The sequence below is a fragment of the Solea solea genome, chromosome 12 (genome assembly GCF_958295425.1).
Source record: "Solea solea chromosome 12, fSolSol10.1, whole genome shotgun sequence".
NCBI classification, from domain to species: domain Eukaryota; kingdom Metazoa; phylum Chordata; class Actinopteri; order Pleuronectiformes; family Soleidae; genus Solea; species Solea solea.
Window position 1 is genome coordinate 9,422,677 of NC_081145.1, and position 22,699 is coordinate 9,445,375.

Genomic DNA, 22,699 nt, shown 5'->3' on the forward strand with positions numbered 1-22,699 from the left:
TCAGTCAGACATTCAAAAGTATTTGCTGACTTAGATTGTTTGGGTGTTATAAGACCTTACAGTTGTCTGCACCTCTCTGCTGGTGATACTTTTTTGCATTCCCGTGTCGTTATTGCCGTGGATTTGGCAGTTGTTGATACATCAAAATATACCTTATATCATAGATTAAGTTTTCTGTGGCTCAGGTGGATCGCGGAAGAGATTTGAGAGAAGGAATGTTGTTTATGGGTGCCTCAAGGGTAGTGGTGGTAGTGGTGGTGACTGATTTAAGACGGCACACTTTTTTGACAATAAATGCACGTGTTGCGTCAGTGTGCATACATGTGGCAGGTCAATAAAATAATGATAATAAAAAAAAAACAGTGGCTCAAATCACAGAGCCATATCCTTTCCTTCACCTTACTGAATCCTAAACTATAGTGTGATCATGCTGATTCAATTGAATTCAGTGTCACTTATTTCAACACTTACATGGTGTCCAACAAAAACAACCCAAAAATAAGACAAGAGGAATCATATGGTGAACAATGTTGTTATGTTTGTAGGTAAGGGTCTTCCTCTGTACTGTGTGCTAGATTTCCCAAGGGTGTCGACTAACATACCTTCGAGATCAGTTGCCCGCGTCCCTGTTTATGCATCTCAGCCCCCCCCCCCCCCCACCTCCTTCAATCCATCACATATCTCTGGCAGCCGCAGAGACACTGGATAAGGCTGTGAGAACCTGTGCGAGCGCTCTATATCTTTCACCCCACTTCAGCTGTGGTCAGTTTAAAACAAATCTGCAGAAATATTATTCGGACTCGGACATAGTATTATGCTCAACATTCAGGTTAGAATGAGACTAGATTCTATTCTTGCAGTCACACGGAGCTTCAGAGGCTTTAGAAACCTGCTCAAGTCAGTGTGTGTGTGTGCCAGTGTGTGTCAGCTGTTGTCATGTGATGGTATGATCTTTCCACGGCAGATGAATGTGTAGAGTATGTCGTACAGCGTTTTGCCTCCGACAAAGTTTGAAGTGATGTATTCGCGTGAGTGATGTAGATGAATACGTGTACTGTGAAGTCAAAAATGCTCGCTTGTGAGTGTGTGTGAATTCTCCGGGACACCCTAAAATGAGGTAATATATGTTGTGATTTGGTGCTATACAAATAAATGGAATTGAATTTGAAGTTCAACATGGGTCTTGTGGCTGTCAGGCTCCTGGGTCAGAGGTCGCGCTTATGACATCAACGGAACGTCCAGGGGAGAGAGTATAAATTTACTTGCCATCCAGATTGCCCCTGACTCCATCCCTTGCTGCTATTAATAGGCAGAAACTGCTGCGTGGCATGCACCCGCTCCCTCGGAGAGTGTGAACATGGGACATGAAAAACAGGGGAATCTGACCTGAACTGGCCGTTACCTCTGACCACTCATTTAGTGTTGATAGCAAAGGGGCAAGGATTTAATTAGGTGTGCAGTGGAAGGACTGTTGGTTTAGGTTTTCAAGTGGAATGACAGGTTCATTCAGAAGTGAAAAAAGTGGCAGGAAAATGTTTGTCAAAAGAGCCACCTTCTCTTTAAAGGATATGTTCCTTCCAAGACTGCATATACAGTCACTGCATTGCCTGCAATGCTGTATAATCACAATAAAAAAGCAGCAACTTGCAGTAATGCTAGCAGCTGTGATGCTGCAGGCCACTTTTCACAAATTCTGAGTCTGCATGCTAACATTCTAATGATGACCATGCCAACGCGTTGTTGCATGTGTTATTACTTCACAGTGGCTCTGTGTGTCTGTTTCACACTTGCCAATATGACCAACAGAGGCCGACAGAGGATTGTTACGTGAATGGGGTGGAGTCTGCCGTCTCTGATTGCCTTGTTATGTTAATTGTGTTGGCGTGCTAACATTTGGAAAACTGTGATATTTCTTTTTTACCAGAGGACGTAGGATGTAGAGATATTAAAGAACAGCTGGTGGCGCTGAATGCAACATCAGGGTATTACTGAAGCTGTGAAGATTCAATCAATCAATCAATCAATCAATCAATCAAAACTGTCAATCTATCCATCTAGCTGTCAAAAATGGTGATTACAATTATTTTCAATGAAATTACAACACATAATTCAACATTGACATCATGGTTTTTGTCATTATTTATTGAGGATATAGCTGTTTAATTTCAGTTTAATCTGCTGACTTAATTGTTTGCTTCTGTTCTTGGCGTAAAAGGCCAATTTGTAGGGGCTTCTGTAGAAAATATCACAGCTGTAGAACCGATTGCCGCTGAGAACCAAATGCTGCCAATTTGCCATTCATAGAGTAATGAAAGTACCCATTGACTGTCATGTTTAGTGACTGCTGATGGATAACAGGCCACCAAGGCACACAGTCTTATATCTATAAAACATCTGCTAGATTGTCAACGGGGGGATGAGACTGGAATTATAACGGCTGCCAAAAATGATAATTACCTACTCCAACACAGTTCTGCCTCATCCATGACTGTGGTACATGACACACATAACACACTGTAGTCTACGCATACTGCAGGAGCCTCGCCCATGGAAGCAGAAGCTATCATGTTAATGCAGAAATTCAATCTGGATTCAATGCTGTTCATTGCTCTTCATCCACACAATTTTGTTTTTTTGCAAATTAAATATTACAGGAAAATTCAAACTGTCAGAGTTTAGCCAAGCAGCTCTTTGCCACGAAGATCCATGGGTGGTCCATGGAACATGATGGTCCATCTGGATGGACAAAGTGCCTTCAGAGAAAAACCCCTTAAACTTGTTACATGCAAAACTATTCACTTCACTTCACTTTTCCATCTCCATGTCTGGATCTTCAATTTACCATTTCCACCCGTTTTTTCAACTTCTCTTAGATATTCAATACAGACAATCTCTCCTCCGGCTGCATGAGAGTCAGAGGGGGAAAGTTTCCATGTGGCCTCAGTGCTTGCTCTTGGCGGGACAATCCCACTGTAGACCAAAGTGTTTCCGTGTATCCACCTCTACTGCTTGAGCATTCCCTCCTCCTTCCGTGCTTTCTCCATTTTTGTACTGTCACACGAACAGCCACTTTCCACTGCCCCAGACCTGAACCTTCATTCCAATTCTCCCCAAGTCTCTCTCTCCTCTCTCGCCCCCTCACACACACACACACACACACACACACACACACACACGCACAGAAGTGGTGTGAGTTCAATCTCATTCAGTTGCAAGCAGAAAGTGATTACTGAAGAGACTCATAATAATTTACATTTCCTGCCTAATCAAGTATGGTTGCCTAGGTATTTGCATGCATGTGTGCATGCTTGCGTGTATGTACGTGTATATCACACCCTAAATACTGTAGCTATAAAAGCCAGAAGCTGAGTCATTAACCGGAATTTGTCTTTTGCAAAACTGAAACAGTCAGTTTCACAAAGGGCCAATTTTGAGTTTGAAAAACAACAGTAGGTTTACATTCTTATGGCAACCAGTGAAATTAGATAACATAATTGACTGTTTTTGTCCATCAGAGAGTTTGACAGTGCGCATTAACAAACAAGCTTGAATCGTATCTATAAATGGCAGAGTTGGACAACAGTGTGAGACCGGACCTTTGGCTGAAGGTTGCATCGGTTCATGTTGCTTGCCCCCTCCACTCCCCCTTGATCTGACTTGGTCTGTGCTGGCTGGATCATCAACATTGGCACCCTGACCGAGGCAATGAGAGGAGCTACCGTTGTTGCATCCACAGCAAGACCCAGGTCCTAGTCCAAGGAAAAGATAAGAGGCATAAAAATGTGGAAATAAATCTACGTACACTACATGTTCCGTACATGCACGTAATCCACTGTAGACTGTAATTGACAATTTATTCAATAAACAATAATTCTTAGCAATTAAGCAGTGAGAGTACATCACTAGATGTATGTAATTGTATGTTTCAATTGTAACAAGGCAAGCACATAATTTAAAATCTACGGAGATGAGCCAATGCGACATGTATCTGCCCGATACGTGGCCAAAATCACTGGATTTGATATTAAAAAAAGAAAGTAGTAGAAAGTTGTCCGCCACCACTGTCATGTGACCACGACATGATTGATGGCTGTGTGTCTGCCATGAAGTTGGAGTGTTATCATTTTAATAATTATTATTTTATTTCCCGAGTTAAGGTCCAATACTAGAAAAAGAGAAACGAAAAGCATATTATGGGAGACAACACACCAATGTTTCCACATATACTAGTGGTAATGTGTACATGGTCAGTGTTTATATATATATATGTAATGTATGTATGTATATGCCGCCAGTACAGTAAGTGACACATCGGCATGTAGACAAGTGGAGCCGGGAATTGAACCCACTACCTTCCAGTTGAAATACAACTCGCTCCACCACTGACCTACTGTAAAAGTGTAAAAATACTGTATCAGACTGATATTGGTATTCAGAGCTGCTGGCCACTACTGAATCCTCAAATCGGTTTGATTTTAAGAAGAATTCCACAGTACCTAACAATTAATTTAAGCATTGATTAATCTGGTATTCCTTAATGTGTAAATATCAGAATATCTGTACCATGTGTCTCATGGGTTAAAGTGATGACTTCACATGTCTTGTGACACAAAAATACTACAGGGGTGTCTATGGATGCCACAACTGTTGTTGTTATTGTTTGAAATTTGAAGCTTTTCGTAGTTTAATTGTATAAACCATAATTCTTTGATCTGAGTGATTATACATAAGATTACAGTGTATACGCATTAAGAGTAAACTTCCCTCCACTGCCTTTCCATGTTTGTACGTTCAGATAACAGCTGTCAGATCAACCAGTTCCAATGCTACAAACAAGTAAACAACCAACAATGTCGGCAAACATTTATTTTTCTTGAGGAAAGAAAACCATCAACTGGCCAACCGTCGAGATGATACAGGACATTCTGGTATAGTGTGACAAATACTTGTGGCAAGTGGTGAACATTACAACAACTGCTTAATAATGAAATGCCTAACTGCACCCTCCTTACACACACCACACACACACACACACACACACACACCATGGCATCTTAACTGATGGAAACTTCCCTCCCAGGCATAGTGTAGGTTGTCAGTGTGGTCCATTTCCTGCCAGGTCTGAACCAGCTGAGCCAGGGACTTATGTTCCACCCGAGGGACTTTCAATCACCCCCCCCCCCCCCCCCCCCCCAAATACACACACACTTCTGCAGTAACACCATAGTGGCTGTGAGGTCAAACACTGGGCCACAGTGTTTGAACGAGCGATGGAACGAGGTCTCCCTCTGCTGCTGTTTTATCATATGTGCCCTGTGAGAATACTCACAGTGATCACCCAAGAGGGTGAATGAAAATAAGCTTTAGTTTGTTTTATTAGCTGGTTAAAGTCGGAAACAACTGGAACTGGAAATTGGCCGACATTATGGGAACGTAGGTTATCTGCGGAAAAAAAAGATTTTCCTAGTGATTTACATATGGATTTGGGAGTTTTTTAAACAATTGGTAATCTTGTAAAGGGATGGGCAATAATCCAATAATAATATGTCATGATATAATTTCATTTTTATCAATGCCTCAGATTGTGATAAACAAGTGTTTGTTGTTTTATTCCCACAATTACATGGTTCCTTCAATTTTCACTCAGGAGCAAAAACGTACACTTCATTGTGATAATTAACTTCTTGACCGATTTTAATCTTTTTTTTATTGTGATAAGAATTTGGCAATATTTGGCATCCCTGATCTTGTGTATTGACACCATTTGCACACACTAAGTGTTTTCTCTAGTTGAAATGAAAGTATTATTATTATTATTATTTACACGGTCTTCCGATGCATGATTGACCAGATTAACTTTTAGTCAAATGTGCACATAACGCACAAATAAAGGCACTTTGACCAATTTTGTAGAAAACCTACAAGTATTTAAGGTATCATTGTCATCTTTGTAATTTGCCACACAAATAAGCATAGCTAGATAGATAGATAGATAGATATTTCTTGGTTCTTAGTCCCTTTTGAACTTTGCTCCAAGGGCACGAAATGATTGCGCATGCGCACTACAGTTGGTCCAGGAAATCCATCCATACACGTGTAGCATATGACAACCTTGAAGAGAATTCAAAACAGCTAACTAGCTTGTGTCTCACAGGAACCCGACTCTGCGATGCCAGTAACAAGACTACTGTAAGCGTCACCATTTTTCTTCTCATTTCCAATTGTCAATATACGTAGTTCCACCTCAGCTAAAGAACAAGGCTTTGCTGGTCACCCTTGCTGACAGTTTAGTTAGCTACCGTAGGCTTTTGCCATAGCTAACGTTAGCATCTTCTAGTCTTAGACTGCCAGTTTCCCCGTTTGTGTGTGAGTGCGGCTCTCACTGTAGCACAGGTTTATCGTCGTTTACTGTACACACCGTCAGTGAACGTTAAACTGTAATGTATGTGAATATTTGCATGTTAAACAGCGCAACGCAACAGGGATGTAGCCACCGTTAGCCACTTGTGCTATAAACCTCCTGTAAACATGCAGCTGTAGTAGTGGGCGTCACTCAGTCGTGAAGCCTTATTATTTTGTGGTTATATAAATAAACTTATCTGACTGTTCACACGGAGTTCTACTTCAAACTCAGTATTTAGGTTTTGTATTTCATACCCAAAGGTAATATTAATGCCATATATACACGATTTCATCATGAATTATTTGCGTTTGCAAGACATTACTATTACTTGGCAACGTACACATCATGCTCGAGTATCCCTGATGGAAGTAAAAGCAGGACATAAATAAGTCAGCAGAGGAGCCTCCTTACTTCCATAAATTACCTTTTTCACATTATGACCTTAAAGAAAAAATCAGTAGATGTTGGTGGTGATAAGGACATAGATGCAAATTCATATATACAAGCCTTGACACAAACAAGGCATCCCAGCAATGTAGCCTAATAATGAAATGTCTTTATTTGGAGGTGAAACATTAATGTTTGTATTTCAATGTAACAAGAAAGCTATGTGAATGCAGATCCATTTCTTTTCAGTCCAGAGAATAGGGGTGGGAATCACAGCAGGACACCTCACGATATGATACGTGATACATGGTCCACGATTCCAATAATATCATGATACATTGATTCTGTGATAATCATTATATTGCAAGACAAGCATATAGCGATACATCACAATATCTGTCTAACTGAAGAAAACAAAAGTGTGAAATGTTACAAGTTCCCACTGTAAACGTCAAAGACCTCAAGTAGCAAGTCCCAGCGAGTGAAACTGGCAGGGACTGTTTACTTTAGAGTGCCTTTATCTGTTAATTAAAATAATGATATTTGCCCTGGCATATTGATTATTGTGTCGCATGAGTAAGGATGACGATATATTACCAAATCGATATTTTGACCCACCCCTACCAGAGGGTTGAGGATTAAGAATCTGTTTCCCCCTCTTAGATATCCTCTCTACCAGCTGGGCAACCCTCAGCTGAGGATCTTCAGACCCAAGTGGTTCCTGACAATGGTGAGGCCGGGGACGGAGCTGCCTCCTGACACTGCCCAGTTTCGCGTTCCAATGGAGTAAGTCTTAGTTTTAATTTTTATGTCAGTTGACCACTCAATCGTACAAGCTATTACTTTATGTTACTAGATAACACAAAAACAGGACAGCTTTTCCTCTGTTTGACAGTTGTGCATGTTTTGTTCTTACTGTAGAGAGTTTTGGTCTTACTTTGTAGATTTATCACTATATGGCTTGCGCTTACTAGAGTAACTTAGAATCAGTAAATCAGTTAACAAGAGAGAGTAAGTGGAGTCTACATAAAAAGTCTGGTTAGCAGCCAAACACTGTTACACTGTGAGATGTTAATGAGGACTAACTCAATTTTGTAAGTCTTGATTAAACGATCTTGTCTTGTATGATTCTCAGCTTTATAGCTTTTGATTACTCTAGCTACTTTTGATTACTTTGATGATTATCCCAAAACATACACACACTCACTTCATCAGTGTTCTTCCATTACGTCTGTCACTGATGCCACTCTTCTCCCTGTTTTCTCATTCACAATTACTGTGTGTGTACAGTGCGTTACTCATACTCCTTTATTAAACCACTAAAAAAGCAACCAAATTAAATTAATGGTTTGTGTCATGATGTACATACATGTGTTCTTATGTGTCCATGGAAATTCTCTTGCAAAGTGTCATAATTGATTAATCTGTTCATTGTTTTCTTGATTCATCGAGCAATCATTTGGTCCAGAAAATGTCAGAAAATGTTGATCAGTGTTTCTCACACCTGGAAATTATGATGTTCTCAAATGTCTTGTTTTGTACACAAACTAAAGTTCTTCAGTTTTGATTTCTTTGTTATATGGAGTAAATAAACCAGATAATATTCACAGTTAAGAAGCTAAAAAATATATTAATTTGTAATCAATTAATTGAGTGATTGTTTCAGCCCTACTCTCCAGCAATATAATCCATTGTGATTACTTATTACCCATTATCACAAATGTCTGACGCATGTTTTTTATTCATGGACATTGTTTTAAAGTTCATTTGACAAAAGTATTTTTTAGAGCTATACAGTAATTGCCACACAGTACATCTGTTCCTGCAAAACTGCTTATGCCGACAAATATGAAGCCTATTAATAGTTTCATATGTACATTTCTAAACTTGTATCAAATTAAATGCATTATGGGTGCACCCTACACAGGCAAGACAAGCCTGAAAAAACATCTTAAAAAGCTAAGATAATCTAAACATCTTCCTTGCACAAATTAATCTTTTTAGCAGTATATTTACTACTGGCTGCCTAACCCCAGAGCAGCACTTCACGGCATGTATGGATGCAGTAATCAATATTATTAACACCAATAAAAGATTACAGTCTACCTTGTAAAAATAAATATTATATTTCAAGGATGATAAAGCTTGAAAAATATTTCATGGAATGGAACTGGGTTGTGAATGAAGAGTAGCATCTCAGTGACTATACTAACATTAATTGTGAAACTGCAGAGCATCTTAAGAATAAGAAAGCTATAAAATGTTATTGTAGATTATCACTTTTTGTGAGACCATTATATGAGTTTTAGGATCAGTCTGATACGTTATACAGTAAAAGTACAATGTGTTTTTCAATTTGTTTTTAAGTGTTAAGCAGTTAAACTGGATGAGTTATTTGCAGATGGAGTTGGGCATTATGGCCACTAGGTGGTGTGACAGCCTCAAGAACAGCTCTCGAAGGCATCTGTCCTCAATAGTACAGACAGTTCCTACCAACCAATGACTTCTCAAATGAGCTCACTTACTGTGATGACAAGTGAAAGGCTGTGGGGTGTTATGGTAAGGTCAAACGTATTTGCTGCTGCAGTCTATGTTCAGGCTGTGAAACTTTGGTTAGCTTGTGAAGCTAATATTAATAGCCACACATATTGTAGAAAAATACTTTTACTTGTTATTCAGAAATGTGTTTTCACATACACAAAGGCAGTACATATTCATAAGCAGCAGACAACAACATGAGGTCTTAATCAGTTGGCACTTAGCAGTGATGAACTGAGTTTGGCTACCTCCACCAGTCAAGGTCACTGATGTTTGAGTGTTCCTCAGGCCGTAGACCACACTGAGGAGAAAAATTGAAGTTTGAGGCAGATCATCTAGTGTCTCTGGTGGGGTTTAGACCATAATCTGTTCATCCAGGTGCCTGGCCTCCCACTCTGATTCTTGCTTCTTGTCTGCCAAACTCCTAGGGTGCTTATGTAATTGTGTGTTAGTGTGTGAAAGTGTGTGCACACTTGTGTGAGTTAGTCGTTTTCCACGAATGGTGTGTCTTTGTGTATATATGCACAAAAGTGGGTAAGTGCAGGGTGCGTGTGTGTTTATAAGGGTGTGTAAGGTTTTTTTGCAGCCTTTGATGCCTGGGAGAGGTGCATGGCTGATTGATATGCTGCTGGGGCCCCATTGTGCGTTCGAAATACTGTTATGTTTTGCTTTTCAAACACACACTGTAGTAAATGGACATCGAGACGGTGACACACACTGATTATCACTCCCACTCCCAGCTTATTGATGAGTCTGAGTCATGATGGCAGTGAAAGCTGTAGTAGCTGTGAGTCTCGAGGGTAGGTGATGTTCGCTTGGATAAGTTGTACTACAGAGCAGCTGTTAATGAGAAGTGGTACTGTTGGTGTTCAAGTTTTCTTGCTTGTTTGTCTGCCATTATCTGCACATGTCTTTCACCGGCCTCTCTGTCTCATGTTGTTTATAAACACTTTTTGGCACAATCCCCTTTTGGCACTTGTTGGTTGAAACACCTGGACTGTGTTGTCCCATAATTCACTTTCTACCTGCTGGAGGGAAGTATTTGTTTGTCTTTGCGATTGTTCTCGAACCTTTTGTGCTACGTTAGAATTTCCTCTCTGCTCTTGAAGGGCCATCATCAAATTTCTAGGTTTACACCCACACACACTGCTTATGCCTCACCTGGCATGGCTAGAGGCCAGTGATCGCTCTCTTTCTCTCTCTCTCCCTCTTTTGCTCTCACACACACACACAGATACACAAAGTCAACGTTGTGTTCACTATACTATGAATCCATATTTTATGCAAATCTCTTGTCTAATAACCATGGAACCAGACCATACTTACTGGAATCAACGTGAGCAAACTCACCCTCCTACACAACAGCTCACATTGTCGTCATGCAATTTTGACCACTGTAAAGTGTTTGTTGGCTCAAACAATTTTATGATCACCATGGCAATCACTGTTTCACCTCCACTCCATAAACACATAGTTCAAGTTGAAAAGCGGGTCATTTTTCACACTAATTAGCCTCCGTTTATGTCGTAGGAAATCATTTAGCATGCCGGTAGAGAAGTGTAACACACTGTTGAGTCTTTACTGACCTGTCTTTCTTTGAGGAGTTCAGTGACTCCTTGTGACCTTGTCTTTGATCTATTTCTTTTCTATTGTCAAACCAAAGTCCGAACAATAAATGTAATCCTTCACACGCTGCTCTTATACTCTCAGCTTCTCAACTGTCTCTTCCCTCCCAAAGTCTCAGGTTCCTCAATGGCTTTCCCTTTAAACAAAGTCTGCTATTATGATCTTGATACTTAGTGTTGAGCAACTTCTGTGCATGTATTGTCTATGTAGATGGGAGGGTTAAAGTAGTGAGTTTGCGTATCTCGACTCAAACCTGACAATGGAGCAGGCTGACAATGAGGCGCGGCTTTCTTTTGCCTTTCATCTGTGCAGAAAACAACTCTCCTGTTTCATTCTCACCACTAAGCTGGTCCGACACAATGCACTTTGATGTGTGTATGTGTGTGTGTGCGTGTGTGCATGAACTGTTTGGTGTACCTTTAGATATTTACTGTAAATTGTGTTAATAAAGTTTACACACGGGATTAAGTCTGAGAGGCTTATTAGAACACATTGCAATACATATTAAGGAGAGAGTTCAGCTTTCTGTTATTGAGAAATGTTCTTAGTCCACTCAAACGACAGTCACCTAAATTAGATCTTGTCAGTTAGTAAAACATGCAGCGTTTTCAAAATGCATTTTTTCTGTTTGAAATGAACAGTGATAACCAATGCAGTGGCCCATTCACACTGCACATTGGGTGAAAAAAATCAGTATCACCTTGATTTGGTAGGTATGATGCATACATAATACACAAAGCTATAGCATTGTCAGTTAGTGAAGTGGTTTCATAGGATTACTCATTTCCTAAAAAACTGCATATTAAATAAAACAAACAATATATGATGGGACGTTGGAGTGACCGTACCCACCACGTGTGGGCAGCTCTCTCTTGTTAGAGGGTATTAGCAAGTTGTCTTAAGCATGCCTTGCTGCAGCCACATGAAAAGTCTTCCAGTGGTTTTGCCAAATCAAGTTGCTTAAACAAGCAATCATTACAGGGAAGTTTCATAATTACCACAAGAATCATGTCACTGAATCATCCATGTACAAACTGTAGTTAAACTTAAAATAAGATGGACACGACGGCAGCAGCAGGACCCCCCAGCAATTGGATGAAGTATTTTATATAGCAGTTGTTTATTTGCATGGAGTTCAGCTTATACAAAAGGGAACAATCATTGTTGTAACATGACTCACAGAACCGGCCACCCCTACTAAATGAACCATGTTTGCTTTAGTAGGACACCACTGCTAACCGTGTAAAACTCTGAAATATTGTATTATTTTGTAACTTTATTCCCAGTGTATGACAATGAATCTAGCCTTTATGTACGTGGTTTTCTGATTCTGCCGGAGTTATGATGTCTGTTTTTATTGTAGAATTTGAATTGGAGAGGCAAAATAGATAGAGAGAGGGGTGATGACGTGAGGAAGGGCTTTGTAGCCGCGTATCAAACTTGGGATGTTGTGGTTTTTAGGTACATGTCCCAGATGAATGGGATCTCTCAATTTATTGTCCTCAACTTAAGTTATAGTGAGGGGTTTTTAAGCATCTACAAACATAATTTAGACAAAGATCCAGAAGATTTGTGAAGTGTTTCAGTCATCATTCGTTGTGTAATATTTGTTCTTGGAAATCATTGAGTGGGTAGCTATATAGGGCATCCTTTATGTGCAGCAGAGGCACCACCCATTCACCTGGCAGATGTCCTTTTAGCACCGTCAGTGCATTAATAGACGAGTCTCTGAGCTCTCTGAATTCATTCACTGTCCTTATTGTCAAACACTGTCAAAGCTGCCTCTGTCCTGTCTTGCCCTTTTCCAACTGTGCCCTTTCACCTACTTCTCTCATGTGCTCTTGGACCACAGGTGTAAATGGACCGCTTTAAACTACTGGAACCGATACTCCCAATCTCCTTGGCTTAGTGTGTGTTTGCCCACAATTGAGAAAAGGACATCCAGGAGCATGTAGTACCATTGCAGAGGAGGGCTTATATTTTACAGCTGATTGAGGAGTGCAGATTAATCTGCAGATTTACGGATCTGCTCTATTGTTTATTGTCACACACATACACACAACTATGTCATGGCGGCGCACAACAAAGGCTCCGCGTTTACCCTGTATTCGTCATCCATGTCTGAATCCCTTCAGAGACCTTCAGTTTCTTTTACAGCACTTGATATCAGATTTAGGTGTTAGATCTCTCTTTTACACCTCCCCATGCGCAAAGCAGAACAATATAACATTTTAAATTGTACTCTAACAATGATACCAGTATGCTTGTTGCCAAACTTGCTCGGCAACAACCAACCATAATTGAAACTAGTCCATCGTTTGCGTCATCTGATGCCTTTCTAGGTTTTGTGTTTAGAGTTCTTTCATCCTCTTGGGCGAGGAATCTTTGTAGAATGTGTGTTTGCGTATAAATATCTACCAGTTGCTGAGGAACGATTCCTTTTGCCTTGGCAGTTGCTGGAGACAGGTTTTCATGCTTCCTCAGAGGCAGAAGTGTGAAAGGTTAGCTTGTGGAATCAGATGGGTGTTTATACTGGGATGATGATCAGATGCAGCCTGCATCACTGTTGAAGACACCCCACCCTTTGTCTAAGTTTAGTGTTGTTTATGTACACGCTTAACTTGACATTTTCTCTTCAGCTTGCAGCCCAAGGCTTCCTCTTAGTCTGGAATCCAGTTTGTTGCAGAAATGGGAGTCATGTATTGACTCAGAGGTCAGAGAGAAAACAGCTGTCTAAAGTAAGCCCTGAAATGTAGTCGACACTATTGATATGCTTGGATGTATTCTATTACAGCCGAATTGACAACAATTTTGATAATTCACCTGTTGTGCCAAAAATCTTGATTTTCTTTGTCATATAGATTATTGAATTAAAACAATATTTTCACTAATTATTACTTGATTGACAGAGATTTGAGATAACCTGTGTCAGTTTATATATATATATATATGTGTATGTATATATATATATATATATATATATATATGTGTATGTCTGTGTTTTAAGGTTCATGTGTTATGAATTTTTGTTCAGCAAAGCAAACACCCCATTCATAAAGCAGATGATTACATACAGGTAATCTTGTGCAGAGAAACAGACATGACCTGTGCATGTTTCATACTATCTGTATGTTTGTGGTGGATGGATAATTTGAGTGGTAAAAGCAGCAGGGATTTAGAAAATTTTCTCCCCATTAATCAGGATCAGTGTTCCTTCTGCTAATGACCCAGAGGAGACCTTGCAGTCCCCAAGCCACTTTCCTCTCTTCCAGTTCCCCACCAATGCTTTCTAGGAAACCCCTTCTCTCAGCGCAATCACTCTCTCTTTCTTCCTCTCTTGATCTCAAGTACCCCGGTCATTCGGCTCTGCTTCGCTGGCACACACAAGAAGGGGTTTGGGGGATGGTGAGTGCAAATGGTGCAGAAAGGCGCATCTGCATGCCACATCATCGGAAACACACCTCTCTTTTCTTGGCTGGGTAAAGCGAGACAAATAAGATCATAGAAGTCTTTAAAAAGTTTGTTTACATCTCACCACAGTGATGCAAGAACCCCCTCTGCCCTCACTCCCAGTGGTCCTAGACTGGCTCTGAGAGAGAGCATGCTCAATGAGAGCTTACTTCTCTCCTCTCTTTGGCCTGTGCCACACTGGGTGCATGTGCAGTACATGACGGCTGCTGCGTCTTGGGCACCTCTGTTGTTCACACAGGTTTTACATAGGATTCACCTTGAAAATGACCATATTCTTCTTTTAAATGCTCCCCTCTACTCAATTACATGTCAAGACTCAATTAATCTGTTGGTCTTTTTTATTTGACCTTTATTCAATCAATCAATCTTCATAATAAAGCTTTGTTGAAAAAAAAAAAAAACAGGAACAGGTACAGTATCTGTTGTGTTTGTAAAATTGAAACAGAGTTATAAGATTATTTTCAATGTCTATTTTGTTGTGAAACACAAACTGGCGAGAAGGCTATTCTCAAAAAGAGCCACGTGGCTCTACTCTATGACACATGAGAAGGATGCTTTATTCTGTTAACGTGTTATGCTAAAAGAAAAGCAAGACATTCTGCAATGCAGGCACCCTGCATCCAGTGTGGCTCCGGCATTAAAGGCAGCAGCCGTTTTACAGAAATACCCTGTCATACTCACAAGTCACCGGTGCAGTTCTGTAGTGGTGGACTGGACTCAAACGTGGAAACAGTTATCCAAGTATAATAAATTTACCTCTCTCTGAACACCGGTCAAATAGTAATGTTCTAAGTCTAAATCTGTGTCAGGTTTGCCAAAATTTAGCCCATTATAGAGTGAAGGGCAATTGTTTATACAGCATGGAAACCTTTATAACATCACTCTCAGGTACAAAGAATCTTTGTGTTCGCTGATGGGATTTTCTCATGTAAATGTTTGCCTTCACCTAATTTTTAGTCCAAAAGCTCAGCATGTTGTGCTATTTCCACTGAACAATAGACAATATTATATTATCCTGTTCTATCAAAGAAATGTATGAGGTGAAAAAACATGCCATATCAGAGGCACTCGTCAGACCACAACGTCGCTATTAAGCACTTTGTCAGACGCATTTGGGAAGTGCTTTCTACCAAGCTAATCCAATTGGCTAGATTGATTAGCAGTTAAAAGCCTTTCTTCCTCTGGTCGGAGCAATCTGTTCCAAATGCTGCCCTGTGGGCTAACTTTAGTTGGGCTGGCCCACCGGATCAGTTGGTGCCAGGCTTACTTCCTGTGTAGGATTTCACCGGGTGCGATCAATACATGCAGACAGTTAATTGGATGAACACTGACACTCCTATTTTTCTTCTCTCCACTTTATGGTCCAGAGAATAAAAGCTGAATATGGGTTTATAGGGGAATATCCTGTCAGTTACATTAGGTTATATAACAGCAGAGGTTATGGGAATGCACAGTGGAAATAGGCTCTATTATCTCTGTTTCTTGGTGTAAGTTACATGGATGTGGTGGGTTTTTTTTTTTCATGTACAGTGATCCACCATGTGTCTCTGCAAGTGCTAAATTGGACTGCATCTTCATTGCTGCCTCACACATTCAAACCACGCCTTACCCCACAAACCCTGATGCTGGATGACTTGCATAACCCTCGTTCTTCTCTCTCCTTCCCTCCTTGTTGTGTGTTTTTCCTCCTCCCTTTTCCCCATCTGGACGTGTTTGGACAGAATGACCAAGTATGACATAAAGAACTACCTGGAGAACATCTACAACGTCCCCGTGGGAGCAGTCCGCACGAGGATACAGTATGGTGAGTGTTCTTACTGCTGTGCACAAGCATGTACAGAGAGCTTCTAACATCTGTATAACTTTGTCACCACCTCATTAAATATTAAAACTATTCTCTTATTCTTACTGATGGTGTCACATCTTCTGGACAATAAAATATGTTTTTTCTTTAGCCAGACCAATAGTATTATACAGGATTAGGCCCAAATTATATGCAAGTCAGGTGGTCTGTATAGAATATCTGTGCCATTTTGTTTACTAGCAGAAGGATCCATGAGATATTGATGTTGTGATTGATATACTAGTGTGAACAAACCTAATCCACTTAAAGAATGAAAAGCTTGCTCTTGATGGTCACATGAGAATGTTTTTGTCTTGAGTGAACCTTTTTAAATGCCAACACATGGTCTAGACTGAATGTGAATACAAAAAATATAAATATTGTATCTTAAACTATTTTAGCACCTGTGCAGTTTTCTGTCTCTCGCTCTCTCTTAATTTAATTTAAATAATTATATGTGTGGTGTAGGGAGAGGAGTGAGACGCAGCCGATATCGATTAATCGATAATCAATTAATCGACAAGTATTTTGATAATCGATTCATCGGTTTGAAGCTTTTTTCATGATTAAAACAAGATTTCTGATTGTTTACGCTTCTTAAATGTGAATATTTTCTTCATTTCTTTGCTCTGGATAACAAAGAAATCATTAAAAGTTAATCATTTTGGTTTGTGGACAAAACAAGACATTTGAGAACATTGTCATTTCCAGGTTTGATAAACACCGATCAACATTTTTTAGGGTTTTCTGATATTTTATGTACCACATGATTAATTGATTAATCGAGAAAATAATCTACAGATTAATCGATTATGAAAATAATCGTTAGTTGCAGCTCTAATGTAATCTTTAATTATCTAAAATTTGCAATAATTATCAATACTGATTGATTTGAAGTATTGTTGATATTTATATATTCTTTGGCCATATTGCCCAGCTGTGCTTGCCACTCAATCCATATGCATTTGCATTTTTTTTTTGCATTTACATGTAGATATACTTAACAAGCCCGTTTGAAACCACTGATTCACATGAGCAGAAAATAACAATAATAAGACATACCTTTCACTGTGATTGATTTGTTAAACATTAAATAGCTTTGTGTCTACTCCTAGTAAAAGTCTTGCCTTTCTCCTGTGAGGACTGTGTTTATTGTGGGAAAGGTAAAACCAAAAGGAAAACCAGAGAGCTCTGTATGGGAGAAATTAAACCCATTTTGAAGCTGAGTGGAAATTATCACACTGACCTGCTCAGGTCAGCAATGTGCTTTTGCTGACCTGAGAAATATTGTGAGCTTTCTGAAGAAAACCCCCCAAAACAACAGTCAGTGACATCATTACAAATCTCCACAGGGCAAGGGTAAAGGTGACACAATCCAGCTTTCAAAGAAAAGACTTGCAGAGCTGAAATTCAGAGGCCTTGCCTCAAAATTCAAATCACTCACTCGCAGTAACAATTGATACAGAGGTCTGCCACAAACGGTCTGGCCAGATTTTGGCGAAAGAACGGTTCTTTCAACCGCATCTGTGAAGCATGGTCGTGTCATGGTTGCTTCTGGCAAAAGGGCTTTCAATCTATATTGAATATGATTTATATGAAAAATTATATTTTACTGATTTTTGTTTTCTAATTTCTCTTACATGGCCAGTGGGTAAGGTAGGGAGGCCCATGGCAAAATTCAATTAGCTCCTTAGAGGAATGTCAGAGAGGGCATATAAAAATACATTTAGATGGATTTGGTACGTAAAACCACAAATGTATCTTTTTATAAAACACTGGTCCTTTGAACTTCTGAATTTAGTACTTTGAAAATGTGTTTGGAGAGGGTTGATCATAATATCTTTGGGGTTTCTTGACTAGGGTCTAACTTTCCATGGTTCAGGTTTAATTTATGTTGAGTTCAATTTAGTAACTAACAATTATGCTGCACACGTCTGTGCCATGACATGAATTTGACTTTATCTTTATTGCCTGTACAGAATGGGCAGTGTTTGAAAATTAAAAATAAACCAGTCTGAGTCACTGCCCTATGACAAATAAACCTAATGATGGAAAAACATTACACACACAATGACTGTACATCTATGTAAAGACATAGTCTATCCAAACTGTTGAGAATAAGGGCGTGGTGTAACGGCAGTGGTGAAAACACAAACCTCAAACATTTTATCCAAGTTTAAGTCCTAAAGTTGTTAGTTAGTTAGTTACTATAGCTGTTGTCTATAATGTGTACAAATAAAACCCACACTCCTAGATACCTACCATTTACCTTAACCTAACCATAATCTTCATCTTGCCCTGACATACCACTGACCCAGAAATAGTTGGTTCTTAATTCAGGACATGTCTTGGTGTTCAGTTGGACAAGTGGCCCCCAATTAACTGGTCGTGAAATTTGTCTCCAATAGTAGCCTGTGTCCACACACAAAGGCTTCATGCAATTAATACTTACTAGTCAGTGCATTCACATGTAAAACCTAATAAATTGACATATTCACTATATATTTTCTAATGTTATGAAAACCCTAAACCTTGGCACACCTCAACCCAATATAAGAATGTAGCATGAAATAATGAAGTCATCTTCACAGCCAACTGGTCACTGGCATTGTTCCCTATTGCTATTCATCAGTTCAATGTATTAGTCATACTGTACATGGCACAGTTCCATTATTGTCATGGACACATTTTTAAATGAATATTTTGCTAATACAACTTTCAAAATACACATTACCTAGACTATTATCTAATAATAATAATAATAATAATAATAATAATAATAATAATAATGATGATAATGATGATGACAACAATAATAATAAAACCTAATAATGTGGTTATAATGTTATGGTTATTTCCACTCTAATTCTTGAGATTATCTCCATCCAAATGTTGCTGTTAAACAGTGTATAGTACATGGAATTCAGTTCACAGAAGGATGAGTTTTGTTTTGAAAGCATAAAGTCATGTTGAATCCATTTTGGAGACCGTCAGTAGTGGTTCACATCAATTAGCAATTTCATCTTGTGATACGGATGGCCCGTCCATTGACATGCAGCTACGGGAGTGCTTTCCAGCGGCTAGATGTGGTAGTGGTTAGCGTGCCTGGCTCTTCCCCCACAACACACACAGCTGCTTATCTGACAATCTGCTGCCGCAGCAGTCCAGCCTCCAGGTGTCCCAGGACACCCCACACACAAACACGTACTATTCACTAAAAAACGGACAACTTCAGGGCCCCAGCCTCTCTTACATCCATCCTAACCCCAAATCCCCCCTCCTGTCCCCTTGTTAAGGATGAATGCAGAGCCAAAAACAGTGTTATATCACTGACTTAATAATCCTCTTGGCTTTTTATGGGGGAGGAAACAACTTAAATCTGCCCAGAGTAATGTGAGGGCTCTATACAAGTCTCAGAATTTGCAAGTTCACAGAAGATCAGAAGAGAGGACATATGGATGACTTGAAGTAGGAGAGACATCAAGGGACAGGCTTGGAAGAGGAGGCTTGAGAACCCTATATGCTGCACCTGAAGGGCCACGAGGAGACCCCTCTACTACTGGAGGAAAGACTGTGGAGGGAGGTGGAGAAAGGCGCCTAGCCTGGCTTACACAGAGGAGAACCCATTAAGGCTGTTTATTAGGGTTGTGTCATTAAAAGCAAGGGGAAAAGGAAAACCCCTTGGGAGGGTGACTGTAGGGAAAGAAGAGCATTTCGGGGCCAGGGGGTATAGAGAAGAAAGGGCAGCTCAGGGCCCCTGGTGATCCCCAGCTGCGTCAGAGAAGGTATCCCTGTCTGTGTCAGGAGTTCCACTCCATTGGCAACATAAAGACGGGAACAGACAGAGAGGAGTGAGGGGCGCAAACGACCCTTTTTCCTTCCATGGGCGGCAGGGGTATTTTGGAAGGCGTTGCCATGGCTACCCCTCCGGCCTGGGATTTGTAACGCGATAGCTTGCTGCCAAACCGCAATCTCAAAGTGGGAGAAATTGTGCTTGCGTTTGCGACTGTTTTATGAAAGGTCTGTCTGTGTGTCTGCATGTGCAAGGAAAGGGCTACACAAAGCAAGCAAAATGCATATTTTACCTTTTCAAGGTGTGCAAGTGTGTGTATTGATTTAATTTTGTTTATGGGGGCAGGTCAAGGTCACATGCACGTTAGTCTTACATTAATGTGTGTGAACATCACTAACCCTAACCTAATCCTAATTGTAACCTGAAACCTCAAACGAAAGTCTCAACCTTCAAACAGGCCATACCATTTGTGACGACCAGCCAAATTGTTCTCATGTCAAAATGGCAACTTAATCACAAAATGTGTCCACAAATTAATTTTAGGATGTACACGCAGGCGCACACAACTCGTTACCTCTGTCTCCCACCCACACTGGGGCCTCCAGTTAGCCACAGGGGTGTGTGGGGGTGTTTTACAACCCTGATCAGGGCTTTCCCTTAGCACTAGGCTGCCTGGCTAGTGATTCCTAGCTACATGTACCACACACACATACACACATGCACAATACACACAAATGACTCATTACAGTGGAATGTTTCCCTTGTTTTTCATGTCATAAACCATTCCCATGGCAATAGCAGTTGCTCAGAGGGCCTGTCGACTTGACCACCAGGGTCTTATTGAGATTAAAGCGAGGAAGCAAAAAGGAACACTTTGATGCTTTATTCGTTATCTACATTGAGAACCGGAGGAGTTTTCGTTTTAATGTTAAGATGTAAAAACCTGTGTGAAGTGTCTGTAACTTCAGTATCCGCTGTCAATTTACTTGTCTGCCAGCTCCTTGTCTCTCTCTACAAAAAAAAAAAAAACACCCACAGATACACAAACACACACTTCTCCCCAAGTCCCCTATCTTTCAGACTTGGGGAGGTCTGACAGGAGAGAGGATGATGTCATCACCATTTCCAGTTGTGAAAGAGGTTTACCTGCCTTCCACAGTCTTGTGTGTTACTGCACGTGCAGACAAATTATTCTCAGTTCTAGGGGGAAATAAACAGAAACGTGTTGCAAATTAACTGTTGTTCACATAGGAATGACACATAATGTGATAATTGTGGTGCAGGTAAATGGACGTCAGGATTGGGCTGAAGTAATTTTGCTGACGTCATTTAAGGATGGACAATGTGGCAAACATTTTCTGTCACGGCATATGTAATCAAAGTGATTAGCTGTGAAACAAAAACATGATAAAAAAACATAGTTTACAATCTTTATCTTGCTTAAACCCATGTTTTATTTCTTTATTACATTATCTGGAAATCATCATTCTTAGAGCTTTATGTAATGCCATCAAATGCTTTGTTTTGTTCAACCAACAGTCTAAACAATCTACAGTAATATTAATGTTTGCTATTTTGTTATTAACACATAACAAATTATTGATTTTCAAATCAATCCTCTTGACTGAGTCCATTATCAGTTGTTCCAGTAAGTTTTTATAGTTGCTCATACATTAAAAATATGTAAATGAAATAAAAAGTAAATATGGGAACACCTGGTGAACAGTTAAAGACTTTCCAGTTTGAGCTTTTTGTAACAAATAGCTTGATCAACATTGTTGGTCAAGACTTGATCGAACTATATTGTCATGTCATGGAGCCCAACCCTACATCCACCATAGTCCTTGTTGTCACTCATGTTTTTCCCTGCTGATCAACAACTGTAATACCTGCTATTCTGTGTTTCTCAGGCTCCAACAAGAAGAGGAATCACCTAAACCAGAAGGTTAAGAAGCCTGACTACAAAGTAGCCTATGTTCAGCTGGTAAGAAGGAGACACATGCACACTGACATACCCTCCTACATGCAGTGTTTTCTGTTTCGTGTGTTTGAGTAGCATTAGCTCACTGATGTTTATAAGTTCAGAGTAAGAAGAACACCCAGTCCACAATTAGCTTTTATTTTGGTTATTTGAGCTACGTTGTTAAACACAACACTTAGGAGGAAAGGACATTTTGATGTCTTTAGCCTCTGACCCCATTCAGACCTTGTATTAACATTTGTTGTCACTGATCTGATCACGGCCAGTTTTTGCTAAGTACAGGTTTGAATGGCACCACCGATTACAGTATGATTTCTTTTTTCCAAGTTGTTTTTCAGTACAAGGAGCACTCAAGCTCCTCTATTGTCTTCTGTCTTTCTCTCTCTCTCTCTCTCTCTCTCTCTCTGTCTTCATGACTCAGGCACACACATACACGCACAGACTGACAGCCTGTTTACCGTGTGCATCTGCATCGTGATGCATCTTAAAAACACTTATTTTCAACACCCCTACCCGATGCATGTGCAGCATGTCTGCATCGCAGTGCTTGTTCCTTTTGTATTTAGACACACATGTAATCAGATTAGAGCAGCCACACTGCTTGTGTGAGATGCAGGTCTCATGTGAGTAAGGCAAGTAAACACAACTGGGGACTAC

General features: G+C 40.0%; 1 protein-coding gene across 1 annotated transcript in view; it reads left to right on the forward strand.

Annotated features, from left to right (window-relative positions):
* Positions 1–6,072: 6,072 nt before the first annotated feature.
* The window catches only part of mrpl23 (mitochondrial ribosomal protein L23), a 35,450-nt gene continuing 18,823 nt past the window's right edge, over positions 6,073–22,699 (forward strand). The window contains exons 1-4 of the mRNA XM_058645945.1: positions 6,073–6,189; positions 7,454–7,576; positions 16,147–16,229; positions 21,972–22,045. Of these exons, the coding sequence (XP_058501928.1) occupies positions 6,170–6,189; positions 7,454–7,576; positions 16,147–16,229; positions 21,972–22,045 (300 nt within the window). The 5' untranslated portion in view covers positions 6,073–6,169. The remainder of the gene's footprint in view (positions 6,190–7,453; positions 7,577–16,146; positions 16,230–21,971; positions 22,046–22,699) is intronic.